This window comes from Xenopus laevis, chromosome 7S (genome assembly GCF_017654675.1).
Source record: "Xenopus laevis strain J_2021 chromosome 7S, Xenopus_laevis_v10.1, whole genome shotgun sequence".
Classification (NCBI taxonomy): Eukaryota; Metazoa; Chordata; class Amphibia; order Anura; family Pipidae; genus Xenopus; species Xenopus laevis.
The window spans coordinates 8,140,794-8,167,380 of NC_054384.1; the positions used below are offsets into that span (position 1 = coordinate 8,140,794).

At 41.2% G+C, this 26,587-nt stretch overlaps 1 protein-coding gene across 1 annotated transcript in view; it reads right to left on the reverse strand.

Moving 5' to 3' along the window:
• Nucleotides 1-845: 845 nt before the first annotated feature.
• ccdc6.S (coiled-coil domain containing 6 S homeolog) overlaps nt 846-26,587 on the reverse strand; it is a 33,550-nt gene continuing 7,808 nt past the window's right edge. Inside the window, 8 exon segments of the mRNA NM_001086144.1 lie at nt 846-1,915; nt 4,738-4,862; nt 6,238-6,338; nt 6,555-6,711; nt 7,301-7,461; nt 9,842-9,945; nt 10,784-10,912; nt 15,771-15,920. Of these exon segments, the coding sequence (NP_001079613.2) occupies nt 1,739-1,915; nt 4,738-4,862; nt 6,238-6,338; nt 6,555-6,711; nt 7,301-7,461; nt 9,842-9,945; nt 10,784-10,912; nt 15,771-15,920 (1,104 nt within the window). The 3' untranslated portion in view covers nt 846-1,738.

The following is a 26,587-nucleotide window of genomic DNA, read 5'->3' on the forward strand; positions in this document are numbered from 1 at the left end:
TCATTTTGCAGATATACGAAGGCGAACTTATAAGGCCAAAAAGCTTCTAAACTGGACATTAAGAAAAACAAAAAAAATGGCGTTCTCAGAAATGGATTGGCGGACTGGATACGATCATCTAAAACTGATACGATTAAGATCCATTTACAATACATTCCACATATTTAAACAAATGTTCTCCCACAACGTTTCACAACCATGTCATGGACAAAGAAGTAATCTGCGAAATCAGCGCCGCCTTTTGTGTTGCGGCCTCAAGACGCAGACTTTACGCTCAGTAAGTATTAAAATATAAAATGTTTTTTTTGTGAATTACAGGCACTGAATGACTGCACCCCCAGCCAGATTATGCTTCCGTCTAGCACGCGATTTCGGTATCCGACCCTTAACAGTACCAGAAAGCAGCCGCACGGTATTGCTCTGCGCGCTCTGCAATGCTCTACAGCTCTGTGCTTTTTTTTTTTTTTTTTAAAGCTCTGCAATAAAACATGCTGCTATATTCCAACAGGCGGCCTACCATAATTAAGCAGAAATGCTGGTTTTATTGATAGTGGATTCCGTCACATTATTTTTCTAAATGCAGACGGGCCAAGTAACTGCAGTGGTTTCACATGCCCCTGTAAGTTCATTATTCAACATTAATCGTACGTAGTGATTAATTACTGTAAGCTGGGATACCCCATAAAACTAAAAGTCCAGACCATCATGCGTTTTCATTTGTACGCAGCCCCTCGAAAGGGGAACTTAAAAAAACCCCAAAAAACGAGGTATCCCTTTAATTATACAAACCTAAAAGCCTGAACAGGGAAAGCATCGGAGCAGCGTGACTTAAAGGGCACCAATCATAACTAAAATCATTTAATAAGTAAATATTATGTGAAAGTTCAAGAAATCCAATTTTTTGTTTAATGTAAATCCTCAGCTCACTTTACCTTCTGCAAGATCTCCCCTATCTCCACTGCAGTTCTAGCGGAGGCAGCCATTTTGGATTTCACTGGCTCCTCCTACCTTTATTTTCTAAAGCTCTGAAATCTCGCACATGCTCAGTTGCAATTCCTTGGTTACTTACCAAATCAGCCAAACCTCTGTGTTAGCTGCTGTTCTGTAGCGCTGCCACCTTCTGAAAGTTAGTGTGTGCCCTTCATTTGCATAATAACATCACCAGCAGGGGACAAGATAGGGAAATCTCGTGATACTTAAAACAATGCATTCTGGGTAGAATACTCACGGCAGTGCTACAATCTGAGCATGCTCATGAACTCATTTGCATGTTATAGTCTCAGTATGGCCTCCCTCAGTGAAAGAACCCATTTGCCAAAGTAAGGGAATTTTTTAAAACCTGCATTTTTTTTTCAAAAAAACTATATATGTAGTTTGATTAAACGTTTTTAGGTTGTGCTGGTCAGATTGTTAATATGTGTTTGATTTTGGTTGTGATAGGTGCCCTTTAACATGGTTTGTTCTACTCAATACCAAATGTTCCAGCCGAGGATGAACGCAAATGTAGTATTCCGTAAACATGGACGGGGATATGTGTTGGGAAGGTTAACGCATGTAGGACCCACAACACCGGCTGCATTTAGTAGACAAACATTTACAACACGATTAAACAGTGAAGCCTATGTAACCTCAGTGCAAATAGTCAAATCCAAATATGATGGGTAAGCCTTTGGCTTTCGGTAAACTGTCCCATGTTATGAGTCCAACTCAAAATGCAGAGACTGCAGAGGGTCATGCACTAGGGCTGAGAGGAGGGGTGCACTGAATTGTGGGAGGCTGAAGACTGAGACGCTGCAGGCTGTGCTGGAGGAGGTGGAGGTGGTGGAGGTTGAACAGGAGTCTGGGTGTTGGGAGATGGAGGAGGTGTAGGACGCTTGAACTTGTCCGGGCTGTTGCTTCTTCGAGGAGAAGGTCTCTGGAAAATAAAAGGAAGCAATTTTTGAATTTAAAAAAAAAAAAAACCCAAAAAAACACCAAGACAAATTAAACTTACCGAACTGCTCGAAACTCCGCTTCCTTTTCCTCTTCGGAAAAGGCGTCAGGGCGACGATCCATCGTGCGGCGCTCGATTTCTCCTATAAGGAAGGCAGGGAGGAGAAATCGAGAGCCGCGCGATGGATCACTCGATCGATCTCTGAAAGCGGAGTTTCGGTAAGTTATTTCTTAATAAAGGCTTTGCAGTTTTAAGGTTTAATTTGTCTTGGTTGTTTTTTTTTTTTCAATGTATACTAATGAATTTTTTTTAAAATTTTTTTGATGTTGCTGGTCCTTTAAAAGGGGAACTATCACGAAGCTTAAATTAAGTTTTCATTTTCACAGTAATTCTCCTTTAAGAAAAGGAACATTTGAAAGGAAAGCTGCAGGGATCATAATGAGACCAGTGCAGCTTTAAGGATGGGTTCCTTGTGTCTAGGCCTGTTCAAGGTTACTGAATTTATTATGATCACAGCTCTGTATATGATCTAAAAATATATTTTAACTGACACGCCATTGCCAGTAGGGTCGCCATAAAGCGTGCCCCTCAAATAACATCCCCCTGCTCCTGTCCTACACTGTATAACTTATTAGAAAATGCAACCGCTCATTTGCCAACAATGATCAAATGTGTAACTGTACAATTATGTTTTAAATTCATCAGTTGAATAATGGCTAATATGTTGGATATTAGGGAAAAATTGGGTAAAACGGGCAGTGAGGGTAAATTAATTTGCTTTGGGGAGTTTAGTTCCCCTTTAAACTAAGCAATGCAAGAGGAAGATCCTACATCAGCTCAATTCACAATCAAACACAAGAGGTCACTAATTACACTACAGAATAATGTTATGCCCTGCAATCTTGCTACTAATAATAGGGGGGATTCTGGGAGGTGCAGTTCTTCAGAATCCGCAGTCAACCCACCCTTCAAGAAGAGCATAGCAAATACAGGTATTGGATCCATTATCGAAAACCCGTTATCCAGAAAGCTCAGAATTACGGAATGGCCATCTCTCAAACTCCATTTTATCCAAATAATCCACATTTATAAATATTACTTCCCTTTTCTCTGTAATAATAAAACAGTAACTTGTACTTGATCCCAACTAAGATATAATTAATCCTTATTGGAAGCAAAACCAGCCTATTGGGTTTATTTCACGTTTACTTGATTTTATAATAGACATAAGGTATGAAGATCCAAATAACCAAAGATCCTTTATCCGGAAAAACCCCAGATCCCGAGCTTTCTGGATAACAGGTCCCATATCTGTACTGGGAAAATTTGCTTGTTTTACTAAATAAACGGATCAGAATTCAGAGCCTGGATCTGTTCTTGAAGTGCTAGAAACTTCAGCTGCAGCAAACCAGTAATAGTGGAATCTCTAAGGGCTCTTACTCACGCGCGTTTTTACCTGCGTTCCGGTTTTCGGCGTTCAGCTGCAGGGGAGCGCAGGAATAGACGCATTTCATTTTTTCAAATGGGGCTGTACTCACACAGGCGCGTGTAGGTGCCGAACGCAGGAAAAATGCAACATGTTGCGTCTCAACCTGCATTCGGCGCCTACATGCGCCTGTGTGAGTACAGCCCCATTTGAAAAAATGAATGCGTCTATTCCTGCGCTCCCCTGCGGCTGAACGCTGAAAAACGGAACGTAGGGGAGCGCAGGTAAAAACGCGCGTGAGTAAGAGCCCTTAACTAGACTTACCCACTAACCAAGCAAAATAAAGGCAAACGGGGCTGCAAGGAGATACACTTCCTTCCAAGCCCACACGCACCAAAAGGCAAGTACACACACTAAAAGGCTACAAACCAAACTGTACTGGTACAGCAGGACAGTCTCTCAAAAACGTCTCTTGCAATTCTATATATCAACTATAGACTATATAGCAACTATAAACTATATAGCAAGTGGTGAGATTTGATATTTGCTCCCCCTTGTGGCGGTCTATAGCACAGCAAGAGCACACAATGCAGCCAGGGGTTGTATCCTCCTGCTCAGTGTCGGACTGGGCCGGCGGGACACCGGGAAAAAACCCGGTGGGCCCTGCCGGCCCAGATCCACACCTTCTTCCTGCTGCTACTGCCCGACAAACGGCAAAAACATTGCCCCATGCGTGCGGCTCTGAAAGGGAGAATGGAGGGGGGCCCTCGGACAGCAGCCCCATTGGGCCCTGGGCCCCCCAATCCAACCTTGCTTCTGGTCAATGCTGACAAACTGAATACATTATATATAGTGAATAAAGTACCCCCTCTTGTAAATTATAAGGATATTATAAGTTACCGAGGAGTTTCATGACCATATAAAAGTACGAGGCCGAAGGCCGAGTGTTTTTATACAGGTCATGGAACTCCGAGGTAACTTCTAATATCCTCATATTTTGCAACTGGGGGTACTTTATTTATTATAATACACAAGTTTCAGTGAGTCATGTGACAGAAATGACATCAGAACTCACCGTTTATAACTGATGACATCAGAACTCACTGTTTATAAGGATATAATTTACAAGATATTCATGGCTTTTGTGTATTTTATATATATATATATATCACTGGGGCCTTTATCCTTGTACACACATTTTTTTTATACCCCTACACACACACACACATATATGCATTCGCAAACAGAAGAGAAAATCCATTAACCTACTTTCATCCTGGAACTTTCTCTCACGCACATGAATTTCTGCTGTTCCACATAAAAGATGCAGTAACATGTGAGAAGCTAAACGCACTCCTGCACAAACCCGTGTTCTTACCGCGATACCGTGAGACGATCCCATATGTTGCACGTGTAAACCCGGCGAATTAAAGTACGACATTCCAGCTCTGGTCAGAGAAGTTGGAGGGGTGAAGCCGACGGTGTGACTTGCATACGACAGACCTGGGGCGCAAAGAAGAGCAATAAAATAGTTAGAATTGAAATGGTTTTATATAGTGAATAAAGTACCCCCTCTTGTAAAATATAAGGATATTATAAGTTACCGAGGAGTTTCATGACCATATAAAAGTACGAGGCTGAGTGTTTTTATACAGGTCATGAAACTCCGAGGTAACTTCTAATATCCTCATATTTTTCAACAATGGGTACTTTATTTATTATAATACACAAGTATTACAAAAATGACATCAGAACTCCCCGTTTATAACGGATGACATCAGAACTCACCATTTATAAGGATATAATTTACAGGATATTCATGGCTTTTGTGTATTATATATGATGCACACAAATCCTGATTCGCTGGGACATACAATCAAACAGTTAAAAAGCCTTCCTCTCTCTCACAAAGCAGCAATTCTAACGTGCTTTACAGCACACATTCAAACCACAGTGGTGCAAGGATCCGAGTGGAAATTCACAGTTGGCACCACTTTAGGATTAAAATGCCAAGTGGTTGAGCTAAAGGTGACCCTACAAGTAACAAATACGATCTTTCCTGCGGCCATTGGTTTTCATTAAAAACATTAAGAGCTGAACCATCAAATATACAGACCAAAAGTAAGGATGCACCAAATCCACTTTGTCTGTGGATACCAAACTTGAATTTGCATATGCAATTCAGTATGTCACATGATTTTAAGGATTTGGTTCGGCCAGCGACAAGGATTCGGCCGAATACTGCTGAAAAGGGACGAATCCTTGGCAAATACCGAACCGAATCCGGGATTCAGCGCATCCCTAGTAAAAAGGATTCTATCTCTGACTATCCAGCGCTAAACTAATGCCAATAAAAATGTACTTGTCTTGGCAAATCGGCGAGACGGACGATATTCAAGTCTTTTGCCAATGTCACCTTGTCTCCCGTCATACACACAATCAATACAATTTTATTATTTCATACGATATGTGTGTGACCTGCTTAAAGTGATACTGACACTAAACAACTACTTTTTAAAAATATGAATATACATTAAAAGTTACCTATAGGTCATGTTGATGGTTTTTTGCCGAGAGGTTTGTTTTGTAAGTAATTGTCACTTGAAGTTCCTAAACCTGACTGTTTTGCCAACCTGACTGTCCCATCTCAGCCTATCAGATTAGAGATTCTAATGCTAACGGACTCCTGCTGCACAAATATGGCAGCCCCCTCATACGGGAACATGGGGCATCAGACAGGTAATGTAAAAGCATCGTGCAATTATTTTATGGCAAAATTATAAGTAGCGTTCAAAGGCAATATTATGCTATATGTAAAAAAGAGTTTAATTTCTGGTGTCGGTATCTCTAAGACAAACTTGGTAGAGAAAAGACTTACCGGGTGAAATCGGCCTGCTGGAGCTTGGTGACGGTGTATATGGTATTGGGCTGGACACAGTGCGAGGCCTCAGGCCTTGTGCCGACATCTCATTAAAATACCTACAATTAAATAAAATCAGTGAGTCTAACTAACTAACCACAGTGTGTGGTTCTTACCCATAATGCAATGGGACAGCAACAGAATCTGTCAATAGACAACTTGGCTTTCCCAGTCTCGGAGCACAAAGCCACTGCACCAGAGCAATGAAACAGCTGACTAGTTGCTACTGGTTAAAGCTCGGGGTAAATTAGGATGTAACAGACCATAAAACTCACCTTTCGTCATCCATTTCTAAGCTGGACTCGCTTTCTGATAACTGCCTGCACAGCGCTTCTCTCCTCTCCATCTCCCACTGTAACTTCCTCTGAAGCCGTAAGTTCTCTTCCCTCATGTGGCGCTCCTCCTCCAAATACTGTGCCATCTTCTCAGTGTCTGAAACAGAAAACTGCCAACTAAGCTGTGACGGCAACATACCAGCTTTTGTATTTGTAAACTGATGTGGCATTGGAGGACTGAAAGCAGCAGCAGAGCAGGGATTGGAGGACTGAAAGCAGCAGCAGAGCAGGCGTTGGGGGACTGAAAGCAGCCACAGAGCAGGGATTGGAGGACTGAAAGCAGCAGCAGCAGAGCAGGGATTGGAGGACTGAAAGCAGGAACAGCAGAGCAGGGATTGGAGGTCTGAAAGCAGGAACAGCAGAGCAGGGATTGGAGGACTGAAAGCAGCAACAGCAGAGCAGGGGATTGGAGGACTGAAAACATCAGCAGCAGAGCAGGGGATAGCAGGACTATAAAAATAAAAACTGGGTAAATAGGAATTAAAAATAAATAATGAATGTAAATTACAAAAGTGCTTATAGCCCCCTCATCAGTTTTACATTCATTTAATTTAAAGGTTTACTTGTCCTTTAAACAGGCTCCACTCTGCAGGTTTCTCCAATGCTGCTCATATCTCAACCCCTTAGAAAGTGCACAAGGTGAACAAACAGCAGCGAGATCTGCACTTATAAGGCAGTTTACTTACGCTGCAGTTGTGCAGCCCTTAATTGTTTCTTTAGCCTCTCGACTTCATTCTTCAGATATCGAATGTGTCTCATCATGTTTTCCGGGGAGTCGATTTCCATTGATATGTCTCGTGGGGACGGCGGAGCAGAAACAGGTTGGTCTAATTTCTCTTGTAATATTCTGGAACAAAGCCAGATATGATCAACAACTAAGAGACAGCTAAGAATCAGACAATGTAAGACTACAATACCATGGAGGCACATTTATCAAGGGTCGAATTTTGAATTCATGTGAGTTTTTTTAAAACTCCCCTAAATTCGAAATTTGACTTACCGAAATGTATTAATAAAATCAATTTTTTTTAACTCGGTCGAATTTAAACAACACAAAAATGTGTTTAAACCACCTTAATGTGGGCATATCGGTGAGAGATCAGCTGGTTTGGTGACATCGCCAAATGAGCGGATTTCTACGTCTATGGCCACCTTTAAGCTACGGACACACATGAAGAGATCCGCTCGTCTGGCGTCATTGCAAAACAATCGGATCTTTCACGGATATGCCCAACAGCAAGGCTATGTCGGGGTAATCCAAACATTCGGCCCTAAGGCAGAACGTTTGGATTATAGCAAGGAGCAATGGGGTCCGACTGACTGGTTGCGAAAAAACTAAACCTTCCCGATCTATATCGTTGCCAGATATCGATCGGGAAGACCCGTCGGAAGATAAATTGCCAAATTGGTCTAAAGGACCGATATCAGCAGCTTGATCTGCCCATGTATGGCCACCTTTATACAGCAATTCGGCAGGTTTTAGGTGGCAAATAGTCCAATTTTAAGTCTTAAAGGGCCAGAGTATGATGAATCTCAAAAATCAGATTTGAATTTTTTTTAAAAAAATATAAAAAAAACCTCGAATTGAATTTGGATAACTCCCTAGTCGAATTTTCAAATCGACCCTTGATAAATCTGCCCCTAAGGGTAAGGTAAAGGCACACACGGAGATTCGCCGACTGCCTTCCTGAACCGGCTAGAATGTAAATCACTGGGAAATCCTCGTTTTCCGAAGTCGCCTCGTTTCCTTGTGAGGAAACTTCAGGCAATTTCGGAAAACGATACACTCCAAGTGCCATCCCGCCGGCGATTTACATTCTAGGCAGCGGGAAGGCAGTTCAGGGAGATTAGTTGCCCGAAGAAGAGGCAATTTGTCGCCAGCCAACTAATCTCCCGAATCTCCACGTGTGTCTCTGCCCTTAGCAGGTTAGCAGTAAAGATCTGTGTCTCCAAAGATGCCCCAGTAGCTCCCCATCTTCTTTTCTGCCGGTTCACTGCACATGCTCTGTGCTGCTGTCACTTACTGAGCTTAGGGACCCACTCACAATATACAGTACACATAGAATAGAAATGTCACAATATAAGGCTGATTAGTAATTAATACACATAATTACTACATGGCAGCACAGAAACCAGTGCAATTAGCATCAGAATTGAATAATCAGCAAACCTGTAGCATCAGCTTATATTACAGCCAGGGAAGCTCATTTTCTGCTGGATAATTAGTGACGAGCCCTAAGCTTAGCTTCTCAACAGCCAATCAGAGCCCACTGAGCATGCGAGTGTCACAGACACTTTCCAAGATGGTGACCCCCTGTGACAAGTTTGAAGTCCTGGATCATTGCTGCTATTGACAAGCTCAAACTTTAGCCTCGTGCAATAAGTTCACTATATAAAATAGGACATTTTTAGCCATATTCATTTTTAGGGTTTAGTTCTCCTTTAAGGGTGGACACAAAGGCCATAGACATATATCTACTCATTTGGTGAATTTAGTAAATGATCAGATCTTTGCCTAATTTAGTTACACATGTACAAACCAGGCTAATGTAATCATGCAGGCCTCCTAGGCAATCTGATCATAAAAGAGGGGGGGGTGTGTGCGTGTCTACCTTCATATGCTACACTGTGATTTACTTAAAGGAATAACGTCATGGGAAAACATGTTTTTTTCAAAACGCATCAGTTCATAGTGCTGCTCCAGCAGAATTCTGCACTGAAATTCATTTCTCAAGAGTAAACAGAATTTTTTATATTTAATTTTTTGAAATCTGACATGGGGCTAGACATATTGTCAGTTTCCCAGCTGCCCCCAGTCATGTGACTTGTGCTCTGATAAACTTCAGTCACTCTTTACTGCAATTTGGAGTGATATCACCCCCCTCCCTTTCCCCTCCAGCAGCCTAAAAACAGAACAATGGGAAGGTAACCAGATTGCAGCTCCCTAACACAAGATAACAGCTGCCTGGTAGATCTAAGAACAACACTCAATAGTAAAATCCAGGTCCCACTGTGACACATTCAGTTACATTGAGTAGGAGAAACAACAGGCTGCCAGAAAGCAGTTCCATCCTAAAGTGCTGGCTCTTTCTGAAAGCACCAGGCAAAATGACCTGAGATGCACCTACACACCAATATTACAACAAAAAAAATACACTTGCTGGTTCAGGAATGACATCTTTATCTTGTATTGCAAACCCACAATGAGCAACATCACAATTACCAACCTTTTCTCAGCCTCCAACTTGTCCATTCGCTTCCAGAGACGGTTTACCAGAGCCTCTTGTTCCTGTTCTAGTGTGTTTTCCAGATCGATCTTCTCCCGCCTTAGCTAAGGGCATAACAACGCAGGCAACTTACTAACTTCACCCAAACTGGCACGGATAATTTCAATATTTAAGACATGAACATGGGCTGCCCCACATAGTTGATATATTTTCAGCATTACTCCCTCATACACTTCCTCCCACACTCCTAGTAAAAAAGAGGAATGATTTTCTTCAATAAAAGGTATATTATATCCACCTAGAGGCTCTCGCAGCCATTTTATGCCTGGGAGGCTACATACAGTATATGCAAAGCCTCTGCTAGTTGCAGTAACTGCATATTTGCTTTACAAATGTCTAAAGAATAGTTTTAAAGGAGAAGGAAAGCTACAGAAGCAGTTTATTGCCAATAAATAAGCCACAATAGTGCAAGCTATAAGACTATTTATTCTGCAGAATGCTTTACCATACCTGAGTAACAGCTCTAGAAGCTCTCTCTGTTTTAGGATAGCAGCTGCCATATTAGCTTGGAGTGACATCACTTCCTGCCTCTCCCTGCTCAGTCATAGCTCTGGGCTCAGATTACAGCAGGGAAGGGAGGAGGGGGGGAGAGGAGCAAACTGAGCATGCTCAAGCCCAAGCCCTGGAGGTTTAAGCTGAAAACAGGAAGTCTGATACAGAAGCCCATGAGTACACAATAGAAGGAAAGAAATGTGGTGTTACTTTTGACAGAGGACTCAGAGCAGCATTACTTTGAGGGTTTACTGGTGTATTTATGTAGATTTTCTGATAAAGCTTACTTAGTTTTTCCTTCTCCTTTAACCCCCTCCCTGGCATTCCCCACGACCCCCAACCCCACTAACCTACAAAGACACGATCCTTACACATTGACAGGCAGTGTACCTGCTCCAGGGTGAGCTGTTTGGAGATGGTATCATTTTCCAATTTCTTAATCTTCTTCATCAGCTTGTTCACTTGGAACTCCTGTTCCTGCTCCAGGTGCTGCTCCAGCTCAGCCTTTTCGTGCTGCAACTAAAGAGACAAAGAATATGTATATGTGACTAAGTCAAAACAAACTGCAGCTTCATTATTTAATATTTACAAGATAATATTTACTAGAAAGAAAGCCGGATTGTGCCAAAAAAGTTGAAGTTTAAGGGACACCCAACCTACAGCTCTCCAGCCTGGATGGCGTTATATTGCACATGCTTGGATAAAACCATTTTATCTGCCCTGTTTTTTAAATGAAAGGGATTCTGTCATGATTTTTATGTCTTTATTTCTAAATTACACTGCAAATGATTCACTCTACAATATAAAATTTCATTCCTGAACCAGCAAGTGAATCATTTTTTATTTATAATATTAGTGTGTAGGTGCATCTCAGGTCATTTTGCCTGGTCATGTGCTTTCAGAATGAGCCAGCACTTTAGGATGGAAGTGCTTTCTGGCAGGCTGTTGTTTCTCCTACTCAATGTAACTGAATGTGTCGCAGTGGGACCTGGATTTTACTATTGAGTGCTGTTCTTAGATCTACCAGGCAGTTGTTATCTTGTGTTAGGGAGCGGCTATCTGGTTACCTTCCCATTGTTCTGTTGCTGCCCAACGGCCCCCCCCATCAGCGCCACCTGTTGATCAATTTCCCACCAGTCTGACCACCAAGTAGTCAAGGAAGGCTTGAGAAAGGGTCCTGCGAGGCCCGAAACGTTGCCACATGTCTGCTTGTATTTGAGCCAATAAAGCACATCTTTATATTTACACAAATTACAGTGTGCTGCAGTATATTGGATTTCTACACCAAGTAGTCAAGGAAGTTGTCAGGAGAAAAAAAGAGGCTGCTCGGATGTTCTTCTACTTAGGAAAAAAATTAGAAACCTTTCTTACATTTTTTCTAAGCAGAGAAACATCAGAGCAGCCTCTTTCTTTCTTGTGACAACTTCCTTGACTACTTGGTGGTCAGAAACTGACCAGCAGGTGGCGCTGTTGTAACAAAATTCATTCATATTCATATTAACAGCACATGTATCCCTTAATATCTTGGAATTAAAAGAAAATAAATAATGAATGTAAATTACAAAGGTTCTTAGAATAGCCCCCTCATCAGTTTTACATACATTTATTTTAAAGGTTTACTTATCCTTTAACAAAATTTATATGAAAATGCCGGTGCTTTGGTCACACTATGATTAATGAGCTGTGAAGAGAACATCTGGGATTCATTTCTATGAGAGGGAGTTGCCTAAAAGTCTCTAAACTCCATTACATTCCCATACAGGGTAGACTATACGTGTGAGTAGTTGTTTGGAAGGTTGTCCTGCGCTGATGATTAACACAAACACAGTGATTCAGTTACATTATGTACCAACCAACTCTTGATCCTGAAAATACAGAATGCCCAGTCTTGTATAGTGAAACAAGGGCAGAGTTTTGGAGAAGCCCGATATGTTTTTTACTCCTCTGTAAATGCAAGCAAACCTTCCACTACTTTAGCTATAAACTCCCCTACACAAATGTGAATGGGGCCCACTGTGTGATTCTATACAGGGTGAAACTATAGAGGAAGCAGACCCTGTGGCTGCAGGGAGAGCCCAAGAAGTATAGGGGCCCCATGAGACCCTAATTCATATACAATTTCAATTAGGGATGCACCGAATCCACTATTTTGGATTCGGCCGAAACCCCGAATCCTTCTCGAAAGTCGGCGGAATACCGAACCGAATCCTAATTTACATATGCAAATTAGGGGCGGGAAGGGGAAAAATGTTACTTCCTTGTTTTGTGTCAAAACGTCACGCAGTTTCCCTCCCCGCCCCTAATTTGCATATGCAAATTAGGATTCGGTTCGGTAGAAGGATTCGGCCGAATCTGAATCCTGCTGAAAAAGGCCGAATCCCGAACCGAATCCTGGATTCGGTGCATCCCTAATTTCAATAAATATTGGTAAAAAGTCACATTTTGGGGTCCCGAAAAATAATTTGCTGTGGGGCCCAGTAATATCTAGTTACGCCACTGATTCGATAAGAACACAACGGCGGCCATACTTGGGCCAATCCGCTATCAGAACGACTGGACCATGGGCTGAAATAACAGTTACATTACGAGGGGCCATACACTGCGTAACCTTCTACCGATATTAAAAAAGCTAAAAAGAAATACAATTGGAGTAGGAAACGATCGAAGGAAGTGAGCTTTGCAGGGAGGGTATGGATTATCTGTGCAGGATACAAGTGAATTACAGGACAGGTATGAGATCCATTATCTGGAAACCCGTTATCCATAAAGCTCTGAATTACAGAAAGGTCATCTCCCATAGACTCCACTTTATCTAAGTAAGCAAAATTTTTTAAAAAGGATTTCCTTTTTCTCTGTAATTATAAAACAATACAGGTATGGGATCAGTTATCCGGAAACCCGTTATCCAGAAAGCTCCGAATTATGGAAAGGCCGTCTGCCATAGACTCCATTATAATCAAAATTTTTAAACATTATTTCCCTTATCTCTATAATAATAACAATAATAATAATAACAATAATAATAAAACAGTAGCTTGTACTTGATCCCAACTAAGATATAATTAATCCTTATTGGAAGCAGAACCAGCCTATTGGGTTTATTTAGTGTTTATATGATTTTCTAGTAGACTTAAGGTATGAAGATCCAAATTACAAAAAGATCCGTCATCTGGAAAACCCCAAGCATTCCGGATAACAGGTTCCAGACCTGTAACTTGTACTTGATCCCAACTAAGATATAATTGGGGGGGGGGGGATGGATCCATATCTCTGACTTTAGTACAAGACAATGGGATATTGAATGGAAAATAGGATTGTAAAAAGTCATTTGTGAGCTGAAGCAAGGGCACAGGGTTTCCTTGAGATCCCATAAGAAAGCTGCGGAGAATGAATACTGGTGGCATTGTGTTTCAGGTACATTGAAACCGCTGCGCTACTGACATGCTGGAATTTTTACTGAGTCACTGATACTTCTGGAGAAAACGAGGCCACGGGAAATAATGGATTAGTGGCTTCTTACAAGGGACTGGAGGAGGAAGCTTTCTCTAATTTATCATCTGTATAGTCACATCCTACACAAATGTTTACATCATATGGGACCCCAGTTTCCCATAGCTCCTAGCTGTCAGGCAGGAATTGCTGATCAGAAGCTTAATTAGTCCAAGACAATCTGGTTCCAACTAATCTTGGTTAGCCAGAGAGCTATGAATGGGAAAGGGAAGTTCACGTTTAAATTGACTGTTAGCATGATGTAGAAAACTATATTCTGAAACAATTTGCAATCGGTTTCATTTTTTTATTATTTGTGGGTTTTCAGTTATTTAGCTTTTTATTCAGCAGCTCTCCAGTTTGCAATTTCAGCAAATCAGGTTGCTAGGGTGCAAATAACCCTAGCAACCATGCATTGTTATGAAAAAGAGACTGGAACATGAATAGGAGAGGCCTGAATAGAAAGATGAGCAATAAAAAGTAACAATAGCAATAAATGTGTAGCCTAAGAAGAGTATCTGTTTTTTTTAGTGGGGTCAGTGAGCCCCATTTAAAAGCTGGAAAGAGTCAGAAGAAGGTTGCAAATATTTAAAAAAAAAAAGAAAAAATTAAGGCCAATGGAAAAGTTGCTTAGAATTAGCCATTCTATAACATACTTAAAGTAAACAAAGGGATCCTGTCATCGGAAAACATGTTTTCTTCAAAACACCAGTTATTAGTGCTGCTCCAGCAGAATTCTGCACTGAAATCCATTTCTCAAAAGAGCAAACAGATTTGTTTATATTCAATTTTGAAATCTGACATGGGGCTAGACATTTTGTCAGTTTCCCAGCTGCCCAGTCATGTGACCTGTGCCTGCACTTTAGGAGAGAAATACTTTCTGGCAGGCTGCTGTTTTTCCTTCTCAATGTAACTGAATGTGTCTCAGTGGGACATGGGTTTGTACTATTGAGTGTTGTTCTTAGATCTACCAGGCAGCTGTTATCTTGTGTTAGGGAGCTGTTATCTGGTTACCTTCCCATTGTTCTTTTGGTTGGCTGCCAGGGGGGGGGGTGATATCACTCTAACTTGCAGTACAGCAGTAAAGAGTGATTGAAGTTTATCAGAGCACAAGTCACATGACTGGGGGCAGCTGGGAAATCGACAATATGTCTAGCCCCATGTCAGATTACAAAATTGAATATAAAATAAATCTGTTTGCTCTTTTGAGAAATGGATTTCAGTGCAGAATTCTGCTGGAGCAGCACTATTAACTGATTCATTTTGAAAAAAATTTTTTTTCCCACGACAGTATCCCTTTATAGGCAAACCACCCTTTTAACAGTAATCTCATGCAGGTAGCAATCAGCTGCATTCTCATTGTGGAATAAGATGGCAAATTCTAAGAAACTCTTCATTATTTATTTATCCTTTCTGAATCATTTGCCTTTTTCTTCTAATTATTTCCAGCTTTCAAATTGGGGGTCACTGACCCCATCTAAAAAACAAAACAAATGCTCTGTAAGGCAACGAATTGCTAGTTTTTATTTCTTATCTTTCTATTTGGGCCCTCTGCTGTTCATATTCCAGTCTCTTATTCAAATCAATTCATGGTTTCTAGGGTAACTTGGACTCAAGCAACCAGATTGCTGAAACAGCAAACTGGAGAGCTGCTGAATAAAAAGGGGAGCCCAAAAAAAGGGGATCCGATCGTTGGGCACTAGGTCCCACGATCGGATCAGCCCGATATCGCCCACTTCGATGTAGGGATATCGGGGAGAGATCCGCTCACGCCTATGGTCCCCTTTAGGGGTGCTTACAATTTAGTGGGCTCTGCTACAGTTATAAAAAGTAGGGATGAAAATCACTTGTGTAGGAAAGAGATAAATAAAGGAAAGAGCCCATTCACCTGCATGAGTTTCCGGGACAGTTCGTTAGTGAGGAACTCCTCTTCTTTCTCATAGTTGACAGCGAGGGTTTCTTTCTCTTTCTGCAAAGCCTGGATCTTTTTAAATAACGTGTTGCTGATAAACTCCTCTTCTTGCTCTGCCCGGGCTTGCTGGGAAAGAAATCAAAAAATAACTTGTAGTTTTTCTTATACAGCATTTTGGGGCAGTTTATGAACACATTGCAATAACAACTTGACAAACATTTGTAAATGCAAGGGAAAGATAAAAAAACTGTAAATCACACATACGTTTAATAGTTGGTGTTACTGGTACCATAAAATACAAAGGAATTGCAAGACACATGGGGATTTCCTGAACTGTATAACTCAGCCTGCAGCCTTGTTACTTCGAATATCCTTATCATTTACAGTAGGGGGTACATTATCCCTTATAATACATGAGTGATACTCAGAGTTCCCTGTATAACTCAGCCTGCAGCCTTGTGCCTTTATATGGTCACAGAACAACCCCTCAGTGACTTCTAATATCCTTATCATTTACAGTAGGGGGTACATTATCCCTTATAATACATGAGTGATACTCAGAGTTCCCTGTATAACTCAGCCTGCAGCCTTGTGCCTTTATATGGTCACAGAACAACCCCTCAGTGACTTCTAATATCCTTACCATTTACAGTAGGGGGTACATTATCCCTTATAATACATGAGTGATACTCAGAGTTCCCTGTATAACTCAGCCTGCAGCCTTGTGCCTTTATATGGTCACAGAACAACCCCTCAGTGACTTCTAATATGTGTATAATTACAGTAGAGTAGAATATATTCCCTAAATTTTTAACAAATCTCCCAAATGCCATGTAAAAGGCTGACAAATTTCTATAACAATGGTTGCAGGGCTATAATTGCTTACACAGACAGATCACACCTAGAGATGACTCCTCATATAAAGTAGTTTTATTCTAGTCTGTTAAAAGGATTTGCACAGCCACTTGCACAGACTATAATATAATATACCGGTAATGTATTTTCATGTGACTGGCCTGACACCCATAGGAGAGCGTGAATGTATAAAAGCCGGGCAGACATTTCCAACCTCCAGATCTTGTGACTCACGAACACGGACAACAATGTGATGCTGGGAATGAGACGACTTGCGAAGAAAACACAATGAGTGGAAGGAGAAAATCCAGGGCCAAACGACTGATAACAGGAAAATAAGTCACTGAAACATTTATTTCTTCAGGGGAAACAAATGTCACATTTCCTTTCCATTTCCAGAAATCCATATTATCTGTATCCCACCAAAATCGGTGACGCAAGTGTTTGGCCCGGTGCCCATTGAGAGGACACTATGGTGCCGATAAGAGAGGGAGCCGTTAAAGGGTAAGTGTCATGGAAATTGAAAATTCACCAAAGGGAAAACAGCAATATAAATTGTTTTAGCAGCACTGCCAACAAAGTTGTCCCACTATTATGGAGATGGTTGTATGCAAAACACATTATATATATATATATATATATATATATATATATATATATATATATATATATATATATATATATATATATATATATATATATATATATATATATATATATATATATATATATATATATATATATGTCTCTGAGGAAGTGCAGTGACACGAAACGCGTCAGAACTCAGACGCTGTTTTTATCGGTGTATCAATGTGTATCAATAAAGTAACAATTTTTTCCTTATAATCTGAAATCAAGCAACTCTTTTGAGAGGACCCTGGAGTGCGCCGCTACAATGATCGGTGTGTGCACTGGATACGCTCTTCTTAGTGACGGACTCAGGGCGGCAGCACCTGGGTCACAACGCCAACCGGGTCAGATTCTTAACGGATGATTCATTAACCTTGCAAGTGTGGGGAAAATCAACCGCTCCAAAGTATAAGCGCCAGGTCCGGGGCTGGATGCACCCAGGCCCTAAACTGGGAATGGTGAGCGGATCCCATATTTATTATAGTTAATATTAAATTGCCCGGTGTTGACTTAAACTGATGAGGGGGCTATTCTAAGCACTTTTGTAATTTACATTCATTATTTATTCATTTTTAATTCCAAGATATGAAGGGATACATGTACTGTTAATATGAATACATTTTGTTACAACAGCGCCACCTGCTGTCAGTTTCCCACCAGTCTGACCACCAAGTAGTCAAGGAAGTTGTCAGGAGAAAGAAAGAATATAAATTGCAAAAGTTCTTAGAATAGCACCCTCATCAATTTTGCATTCACTTATTTTAAAGGTTTACTTATCCTTTAACAGATGTGGGATTTATTTAGGAACCCCTAGTGTGGCGCTGGATTCATTGCTTGGCTTTATACAGGTATGGGACCTGGGGTTTTCCGGATAAAGAATCTTTTCATAATTCGGATCTTCATACCTTAAGTCTACTAAAAAATCAAGTAAACATGAAATAAACCCAATAGGGTGGTTTTGCTTCCAGTAAGGATTAATTATATCTTAGTTGGGATCAAGTACAAGTTACTGTTTTATTATTTTTATTAAATTATTTTTATTATTATTATTACTACAGAGAAAAAGGAAATCATTTTTAAAAATTTGGATTACAGGTAGGGATGCACCGAATGCAGGATTCAGTTCGGGATTCGGCCTTTTTAAGCAGGATTCGGCCGAATCCTAATTTGCATTAGGATTAGGGGTGGGGAGGGAAATCGCGTCACTTTTTCTCACAAAACAAGGAAGTAAAAAATGCTTTCCACTTCCCACCCCTAATTTGCATATGCAAATTAGGATTTGGATTAGGTTCGGATTCGATTCGGTATTCGGCTGAATCTTTTGTGAAGGATTAGGGGGGTTCAGCAGAATCCAAAATAGTGGCTTCGGTGCATCCCTAATTAGGGGTATGGGATCCATTATCTTGGAACCCGTTATCCAGAAAGCACCAAATTACGGAAAGCCCATCTTCCATAGAAGAACCAGCATCCATACTTTCACATAAATTATATATACCCATATCTATACTAATAGCCTTTGATATTATGTCTGTCCAAGAAATCATCCAATGACTTATAGTCATTAAAGGAAAACTATACCCCCCAAACAATGTAGGTCTCTATAAAAAGATATTGCATAAAACAGCTCATATGTAAAATCGTGCTTCATGTAAATAAACCATTTTCATAATAATATACTTTTCTAGTAGTATGTGCCATTGGGTAATCATAAATAGAAAATTGCCATTTTAAAAAATAAGGGCCGCCCCCTGGGATCGTAGGATTCACTGTACTCACAAACAAACCCACAAACCATACATGTTAGGTCACATGAGCCAATTAACAGACAGAGTTGTGTCTTTTGCTTCCACACTTCTTCCTGTTCCAGTTAGAGCTGCAGTATTTCTGGTCAGGTGATCTCTGAGGCAGCACACAGACCATCACCTGAATTACTGAGCTGCCAGACTGAGACAACAGAGACAGGAACCAATTTCTAAGACTCTGACCCGGCCCGAACCCACAACTGCCTTATCAGCAACCCAACCCGCCAACCACCATCAAACAGGTGCTGCAAACCGGAAGTGACATCATCAAAGGTGGGTGGGGGCAGAAACAAGTTTAAACTTTAAAAGGAGTAAAATATAGACAATATTACGTAAGATAAGACCCACAAACCAACCCACAGACCCGCGGCTATACCCGCACCTGAAAATCCTCCCCCTCATTCCGCAGGGTGCCCACTTTTTTTTATTGGTAACCAGCGGGTTATGAATAAGAAACTGGAATATGAATAGGAGAGGCCTGAATAGAAGGATGAGTAATAAAAAGTAGAATACATTTGTTGCCTTACAGAGCATTTGTTTTTAGATGGGTCAGTGACCCCCATTTGAAAGCTGGAAAGAGTCAGAAGAAGGCGGCAAATCATTCAAAAACTATACAAAAGATAGATGACCAATTGAAAAGTTGCTTAGAATGAGCCACTCTATAACATACTAAAAATGCACATGAAGGTGAACTAAACTAAACCCCCCTATAGTTAAAAGCCCCCATTCACCATCACCACTGGCTCCCCTCCCTGATTACTCCCTGCATATATATTATATAGTGAATAAAGTACATCTTGTAAATCATAAGGATATTATAAGTAACATAGTTAACTTCTAATATCCTCATATTTTGCAACAGGGAGTACTTTATTATAATACACAAGTTTCAGTGAGTCATGTGACAGAAATGACATCACTACTCACTGTTTATAACTGATGACATCACTACTCACTGTTTATAAGGATGCACCAATCCAGAATTCGGCCTTTTTCAGCAGGATTCGGATGAATCCTACTGCCAGGCCGAAACAAATCCGAACCCTAATTTGCATATGCAAATTAGGGGAGGGGATTCACGCGACTTTCAGAAAACAAGTAAGTAAAACAAATTTCCCCTTCCCACCCCTAATTTGCATATGCCTGAATAGAAAGACGAGTAATAAAAAGAAGCAATAACAATAAATGTGTAGTCCTACAGAGCTTTTGTTTTTAGATGGGGTCAATGACCCCCATTTGAAAGCTGGAAAGAGTCAGAAGAAGGTGGCAAATCATTCGAAAACTATAAAAAATAAATAACGGTGACCAATTGAAAAGTTGCTTAGAATGAGCTAGAATAAATAACAATAAATGTGCATATGCAAATTAGGGTTCGGATTCAGACGAATCTTTACCCAAAGGATTCGTGGGTTCGGCAGAATCCAAAATAGAGGATTCGGTGCATCCCTAATATAATTTACAAGATATTCATGGCTTTTGTGTATTATATATTACTATATATAAGATTCAGACTCTGGTCTTTATATTATATTTATATTATATAAAGACCAGAGACTGAAACCTTTTCTTAGCATTCTGACCAATGCTTATGGATATAAATACAATGAAATAAAATTTCACATGTGCCACGCTAAAGAAAGAACACTCAACTGTCTTTGGCAGCAACCGGCACAAGTAATGGAAGAAAAACCATAAACACCTCTAGAATTTGGCAGTCAGACATCCCCAGTGAGTCGGCAATGCAAGGCAAAAGGAGCTGAAGGCTGCTCATTTATTCATGATAAAAGCAAATGGACAAATTGTTTGGTTTCAGACTCTCCATTTGCTTTTGTCATTAATAAATAAGAGCCACGTCTAATTTTACATTGGCAGCGAGAACTCTGTGGATAGCGAAGCCCTTGCCAGGCTGACTCAATAGGAAGCCATTGATGTGGGCAGCAATGAATATTCCAAACGACTGAATAGGAGCCTGTAATAGAGATGCTGGAATTGACGAAATAAACTGATGTGGTTACACGGTAGATAAACTTTATAAATAGGGTATATTTGCCCTTTAAACGGGTGTTCGCCTTTCAAACGCTTTTTTTCAGTTGAGCTGTTTTCAGAATGTTGTTCAGAAATAAAGACTTTTATCAATTGCTGTCTTATTTTTTTCTACAGTTTTTCCAAATTTGAAGCTAAAGTTCCTCCCTCTGGTGTCGCTCAGTGATCCGGGTGCAGATTCTGTTACAATTTGCTCCATTAGTAACGATTAATTATATCTCAGTTTGGATCAAGTACAAGCTACTGTTTTATTATTACACAGAAAAAGGAAATCTATTATTAAATATCTGGATTATTTGGATAAAAGAGTCTATGGGAGATGGCTTTTCCGTAATTCGGAACTTTCTGAATTTTTTTTTTCCAGATAACGATACCATACATGTACTGAACTGAATGGTAAGAATCGGTGTCATAGTCGGGCAGTCTCGTTTCTCTGTCTGCAAGGGCAGTCTCGTTTCTCTGTCTGCAAGGGCAGTCTCGTTTCTCTGTCTGCATGGGCAGTCTCGTTTCTCTGTCTGCATGGGCAGTCTCGTTTCTCTGTCTGCATGGGCAGTCTCGTTTCTCTGTCTGCATGGGCAGTCTCGTTTCTCTGTCTGCATGGGCAGTCTCGTTTCTCTGTCTGCATGGGCAGTCTCGTTTCTCTGTCTGCATGGGCAGTCTCGTTTCTCTGTCTGCATGGGCAGTCTCGTTTCTCTGTCTGCATGGGCAGTCTCGTTTCTCTGTCTGCATGGGCAGTCTCGTTTCTCTGTCTGCATGGGCAGTCTCGTTTCTCTGTCTGCATGGGCAGTCTCGTTTCTCTGTCTGCATGGGCAGTCTCGTTTCTCTGTCTGCATGGGCAGTCTCGTTTCTCTGTCTGCATGGGCAGTCTCGTTTCTCTGTCTGCAAGGGCAGTCTCGTTTCTCTGTCTGCAAGGGCAGTCTCGTTTCTCTGTCTGCATGGGCAGTCTCGTTTCTCTGTCTGCATGGGCAGTCTCGTTTCTCTGTCTGCATGGGCAGTCTCGTTTCTCTGTCTGCATGGGCAGTCTCGTTTCTCTGTCTGCATGGGCAGTCTCGTTTCTCTGTCTGCATGGGCAGTCTCGTTTCTCTGTCTGCATGGGCAGTCTCGTTTCTCTGTCTGCATGGGCAGTCTCGTTTCTCTGTCTGCATGGGCAGTCTCGTTTCTCTGTCTGCATGGGCAGTCTCGTTTCTCTGTCTGCATGGGCAGTCTCGTTTCTCTGTCTGCAAGGGCAGTCTCGTTTCTCTGTCTGCAAGGGCAGTCTCGTTTCTCTGTCTGCAAGGGCAGTCTCGTTTCTCTGTCTGCAAGGGCAGTCTCGTTTCTCTGTCTGCAAGGGCAGTCTCGTTTCTCTGTCTGCAAGGGCAGTCTCGTTTCTCTGTCTGCAAGGGCAGTCTCGTTTCTCTGTCTGCAAGGGCAGTCTCGTTTCTCTGTCTGCAAGGGCAGTCTCGTTTCTCTGTCTGCAAGGGCAGTCTCGTTTCTCTGTCTGCAAGGGCAGTCTCGTTTCTCTGTCTGCAAGGGCAGTCTCGTTTCTCTGTCTGCAAGGGCAGTCTCGTTTCCCTGTCTGCATGTTCAGTCTCGTTTCCCTGTCTGTATGGGCAGTCTCCTTTCTCTGTCTGTATGGGCAGTCTCCTTTCTCTGTCTGTATGGGCAGTCTCGTTTCTCTGTCTGTATGGGCAGTCTCGTTTCTCTCTCTGTAAGGGCAGTCTCGTTTCTCTCTCTGTAAGGGCAGTCTCGTTTCTCTGTCTGTAAGGGCAGTCTCGTTTCTCTGTCTGTAAGGGCAGTCTCGTTTCTCTGTAAGGACAGTCTCGTTTCTCTGTAAGGACAGTCGTTTCTCTGTAAGGACAGTCTCGTTTCTCTGTAAGGACAGTCAAGGACAGCAGCAGAATGTTGTTACTGCAGGGGAGCAATATATCCATTTGTCGAGTGGCTGCAATACTGATGGTAAATACGGAGCATTTAATGCTATAAATTATTAGAGAGAACACGTGAAGATATAAAGATTAGAAGCACAGTGTAACCCGTGCCGACCTTAATCCTAGATTTTATCTTGAGAGCCTTTCAGTAACACCGAATGCCATATCTTCCCCACTCGCAGAAAGGTTATATTCTTTAAGGTTTGGGGCAGACGAGCAGATTCGGGGAGATTCAGACGCCTGGTGACTAATCGCCTCTTCCGCATGGCGACAATCTCCACAAACTGCCTTCCGCTTGAATGAAGAACCGCCTGCGCTAATGCACTCGCAACTTCGATTTCCAAAGCCGCTCGAAGTTGCCTCATGAGCAAACTCCGGGCGACTACAGAAATCGAAGCACCGCCTCGTCGACAGGCGACTAAATCTCCCCGAATCTGTTTGTCTGCCGCAACCCTAAAGAGAAGGAAAAGTCCTTTTAATACTAAAATAGGAAAATGTAGTGCTCCTTTAAGTTTCCCAAAGCTATGTCACACCTATTACTCATGAGTACTTCAAAAGGAAGCCTTTAAAATCCTTGATGCGACTACGCCCAGAGTATAAAATGATGTTGAGAAATGTGAATTTTATCAGTGTGAGGCATTTTCCCCTGGGGGACATTTTGCCTAGATAATACAGGGGCACTGCTACTATGAATAGATAGCAATAAGCAGGGGACGTGTATTCTTCTAGGAGCAATTAAAGCAACAGTAAGCTGATATAAACAAGCTGCTGTGTAGCCATGGGGGCAGCCATTCAAGCACAGGATACACAGTAGATAACAGATAAGTACTACTATAGTTTATATAAACAAGCTGCTGTGTAGCCATGGGGGCAGCCATTCAAGCACAGGATACACAGCTGATAACAGATAAGTACTACTATAGTTTATATAAACAAGCTGCTGTGTAGCCATGGGGGCAGCCATTCAAGCACAGGATACACAGTCGATAACAGATAAGTACTACTATAGTTTATATAAACAAGCTGCTGTGTAGCCATGGGGGCAGCCATTCAAGCACAGGATACACAGTAGATAACCGATAAGCACTACTATAGTTTATATAAACAAGCTGCTGTGAAGCCATGGGGTCCAAATTCCCCTAGCAACCATGCATTGATATGAATAAGAGACTGGAATATGAATAGGAGAGGCCTGAATAGAAAGATGGGTAAAATAAAGTAGCACTAACTATAAATGTGTAGCCTTACAGAGCATTTGTTTTTTTAGATACAGGTCAGTTACCCCCATTTAAAAGCTGGAAAGAGCCATAAGAAGAAGGCAAATAATTCTAAAACAATAAAATAATAATAATAATAATAATAATGAAGGCCAATAGAAAAGTTGCTTAGCATGGCCATTGTAGAACATACTAAAAGTAAATGTAAACTTCCCTTTTAAGAGCTTTTATGAAGGAGGATATGCGTTTCTCTAAGAGCAATACTTTAGTTAATTTTGGATTGTATCTAACAGCTATTCTACAGGTATATGCCAGGTTCAATTAATATACAAGTTGTTTTAGGTTTTCCAATGTTTTTTGGTTTATGTATTTTAACTTTGATTTTGGTTTAGAATTACAAAAGGATGTGGTTTATATTTGTGAGGTTTGGCAGTGATAAAATGTCTCATATATATTGTACTTTCAATCAACATGGGAAATACATTAGTATATTAATACAGAGGAGTTGGAGGTACCGGAAACTGGGGAGTCAGTCAGATAGTCGAAGGAGTGGGTGCACTGGATGGGGAAGAAGGTGAAGTAGGGGGTTTTAGGCATTAAAGGGGGTGTTCACCTTTGAGTTAGCTTATAGGGGTGAATTTACTTAACAGCGAAAATACACGAGTGACTGCTTCGCAGCAATCGCAACACCATAAATTTGCTAGGAACTGTCCCCCTCTGCCTGCCCGCTAAAATGTAAATCGCCGGTGGGATGGCAGTCGGAACGATTCATTTTCAGAAGTCACTCGAAGTTTCCCCGTGAGGCAATTTCGGGCGACTTCGGAAAACATATCGTTCCGAGTGCCATCCCGCCGGCTATTTACATTTTAGCGGGCAGGAAGGCAGTTTGTGGAGATTAGCCGCCCCGAAGAAAAGGAGAATTTGTCGCCGGGCGACTAATCTCCGCGAATCTGCCTGTGTGCCCTGACCCTTAAAGTCAAATTTGAAAAGAACAATGGTAATTGTCAAATACGTACCACCAATTTGTAAGCAGATTATGTTAGCAATACAAGCAAGCGGATACCCTTGCCAAAGATGTGAGAATTACCCCCAGATAAAAAAAAATAATTTTTCGGCCGTAACGGGGTAATTCTCACTTCTGAAAATGTATCTTTGTATTATAAATGAATCATCTAGAAAGAAACTTTTTTTTGCGAAACCATCGTTGTGCATTCATCTACTTTTTTAAGTGTGCAGCCCCTTAAAGTGGACCTGTCACCTACACATAAAAAGCTGCATAATGAAAGTCCTTTGCAAATTAAATATGAAACCCCCAAAAAAAATTTCATTAAAACATCCATACCTGTTATAAAGTTGTTTAAATATCTAAACTGTCAATCAAATATTACCTGCCCCGCCTCTATGCCCGTGGCATAGAGGAGGGGCAGTCAATTACTTTCACTTTCCATTCAGCACTTCCTACATGTCACTGCTCTCCTCACATTCCCCCTGCCCTCCTCAGGCTCTATAATTGTTTAGGGCACTGCACATGGACATTAGGTCCCCCATTCTGGTGCATACACAAGATTTTGGGGTGATACACAATTTCCCTTAATAACTGTGTCCACAAAATGGCTGCTGCCTGCTTGATGTGATTGTATAATTCCAAGACAGAAGGAAACAAAATGTAAATAATAAATACAGTGTAAGTAAAGTTTATTTTGCTCAACTAACATGATAGAAAAGAATTTGAAATTATTTTTTAGGGTGACAGGTCCCCTTTAACAGTAGGACCAAAAGACAACACGTTGTAGAGTTTGTGTCTGCATAGAAAATAGGTTGGCAATTTAAGCAAAAGCTTTATATGTCATTGGAGCTCACTTTGGGCATCCACTCGAGCAGTCGCACTGCCAAAAATAACGAGCAAGCTCTACATCCCACGCACGCTTGTGATATTGAGAAGAAGAGACATCTCGCTAAGGGAGTTTATTTGATATGACAGGACTGATCAGATGACTGATCACTCTGGTAATGTCTTCCCCTATGTTTCTCAAGACGACATGCACCTCCCCCCCATGCCGTTTTAGGGGTGAAATCCCTCCATTCACAGCCCTACCAAACAAATGGATCTGGCTGCATGCACCCAGCTTCACAGGCAGCCAATCAAATGAATGCAATCAGTACTGATGTCTCCTGCTTTTCTAGCCAAAAAGGAAACAGGTATTATTAAATTAAAAAAAACAAGACTAAATCTGCCCATCCCTAAATCCTAAATAAACAGCAATTAAACGTCACCGAGACATGCAGCAATTACATGGAGTCTTGCATTGCCCTGGGGAGAAAGATAATTAGCCAGATCC